At 56.0% G+C, this 1,946-nt stretch overlaps 1 protein-coding gene across 1 annotated transcript in view; it reads left to right on the forward strand.

Moving 5' to 3' along the window:
* The first annotated feature begins 247 nt into the window (after positions 1-247).
* Positions 248-1,946, forward strand: part of TP73 (tumor protein p73) — a 23,027-nt gene continuing 21,328 nt past the window's right edge. Inside the window, exons 1-2 of the mRNA XM_010145456.1 lie at positions 248-306; positions 1,252-1,369. Of these exons, the coding sequence (XP_010143758.1) occupies positions 248-306; positions 1,252-1,369 (177 nt within the window). The remainder of the gene's footprint in view (positions 307-1,251; positions 1,370-1,946) is intronic.

Genomic DNA, 1,946 nt, shown 5'->3' on the forward strand with positions numbered 1-1,946 from the left:
CACAAGCTAGGCAGCAGCCTCCAAGGCAGGCAAAGCTGGCTTGTCCCCCCAAGACATCACTGCGGGGTGATGGACACCGTCCCCCATGATGAGGGCTCCAGTCCCACCGTGCTGCTGGGGCGAGGTGGGAATTCCTGCCCTGTGCCAGGTGCTTTGCCCAGTGAGGTGGCACTTGGCACTCCTAACCTGGCTGTTCCTCTTTGTCCCTAGAGTGATTTACCCTTTGTCGGACTCCCCCTCCTTGAAGATGTCCCAGTCATCTCCAGCTGATGAAGGCACAACGTTTGAGCACCTCTGGAGCACGCTGTAAGTGGTGGTGGATGCTCTGCCCTGAGCTGAGTTCTGGGGCAGAGGTGGCCCTTTGCTCAGTAACCCATGTCAGCACAAACCATTACTGTGGCCCGAAGGCAGACAAGTTTCTTTTGCCTGCTCCAGTTTTCGGATATTCCTTTTCCACATAGAGAGTTTTGCTCCCAGACTCCGATCTCTCTGCTCAGTCCATTTTTTTTGCCAAACCCCTTCGCCCTGGTGACTCCAGGCAGTGTACAGACTGTGGAGCGTGCCAATGCTGGAGGCAGAGCCCCGCAAACCTTGTTTTCCAGGTGCTGGACGCTGTTTCTGAAAAGGGTTGTGCAGCCACCAGTGGTTTGGATGTGTGTGGTAAATGCAAAGGCAGGAGAGCTGCAAAGTGCAGCACTCACACAGCACGGCTGCCCCTGTGCACGGCAGAGCTCAGCGTTGCGGCACCTTTCCTCTCGCTCAGGGAAGAATATACATTTTTGGGGAGCAGAAATGCCTCAGCAGCAGCTGGGAAGAGGAGCCCCGGACTCATCCTCACGCAGAGGAGAGCAGCCGGGCCACGTAACATCCATGGCTTGGTGGCTGCCTGATTCTTTGTAAAACTAAACATCTTCCAGTCACCCCAAGGCTTCTGCAAGTCTTCTGGCCTTTGAGCCTCACGCTTTAATCGAGAAAGGAAGGACTGTGCTTCATTGCATCCTCTGTCTTCCTTGGTATCCTCTCACTTAAACACATCCCAGGGCAGCTGGGGGGATGAAAACCTTCCATCTCTGCTTGCTTTACCCCCCATGCAACAGTTTGCCTGAGCAAAGCCTGCTCTGCATGAGAAAAAAGAAGCAGAGGATGGAGGGAGAAGTTGAGAAGGGGCTAAGGTTCAAGGGAGTCGCAGGTAGCTGGGTGGTGGCCGGGCTTGGAGCTGGGAGACCGACTGTGCCATCACCTTTTCCACAGGGAGCCAGACAGCACCTACTTTGACCTCCCTCCATCCAACCATACCAGTGACAATGAGGTCTCCAACCACACAGAGGTCACGATGGATGTCTTCCAGATGAGGAGCATGAATGACTCGGTCATGGTGAGTGTGCTCAGATGGCGCAAGTGGGAGCTACATCAAACACAAGCCGGTTTTCCCCACAGTGGTCTGGGGGCTCTGGCTTGTTGCTGGATCATAAACCGAACACAAACGTGACAGGGGCAGCGCCATTGCCGCTTGTGCAGGGTCTGAGAACCTGTATGCTGTGACTCGCTGCGGAGTTGTGGCCGAGTGGTGCTCCCTAAAATAGCGGCTCCTTGTAGGTACCCCTGCTGCAGGCAGCAGCAGCGGCTCTGTGCTGCCATGGCAGTGAGCTTGAGTTCTTTGAGCGGAGGAGAGTACAATCGCTCCGGTCTAAACACGCTGCGTAGTAAAAGCTGTTCGTAAGCTGCTGGCGAGGCAGAGCTGCGGGAGGGCACCTTGCCCTCCCAACACCCAGCTCTGCTCTCACACGGCCCCCGAGGCTCTGTGCCATTGCCCTTCCCTCCAAGGAGCTGGTGTGGCTCCGTTTAAGGCAAAGGGTTTGCAAAGCGTACTGGATGTATGAGACATCCGTGTCACTTGTGTACATTCAGTGCCACCAGCAGGGCGGCTTCCCGGGAGCATCCCTGCG

The sequence above is a fragment of the Buceros rhinoceros genome, unplaced genomic scaffold (genome assembly GCF_000710305.1).
Source record: "Buceros rhinoceros silvestris isolate BGI_N320 unplaced genomic scaffold, ASM71030v1 scaffold21391, whole genome shotgun sequence".
Classification (NCBI taxonomy): domain Eukaryota; kingdom Metazoa; phylum Chordata; class Aves; order Bucerotiformes; family Bucerotidae; genus Buceros; species Buceros rhinoceros.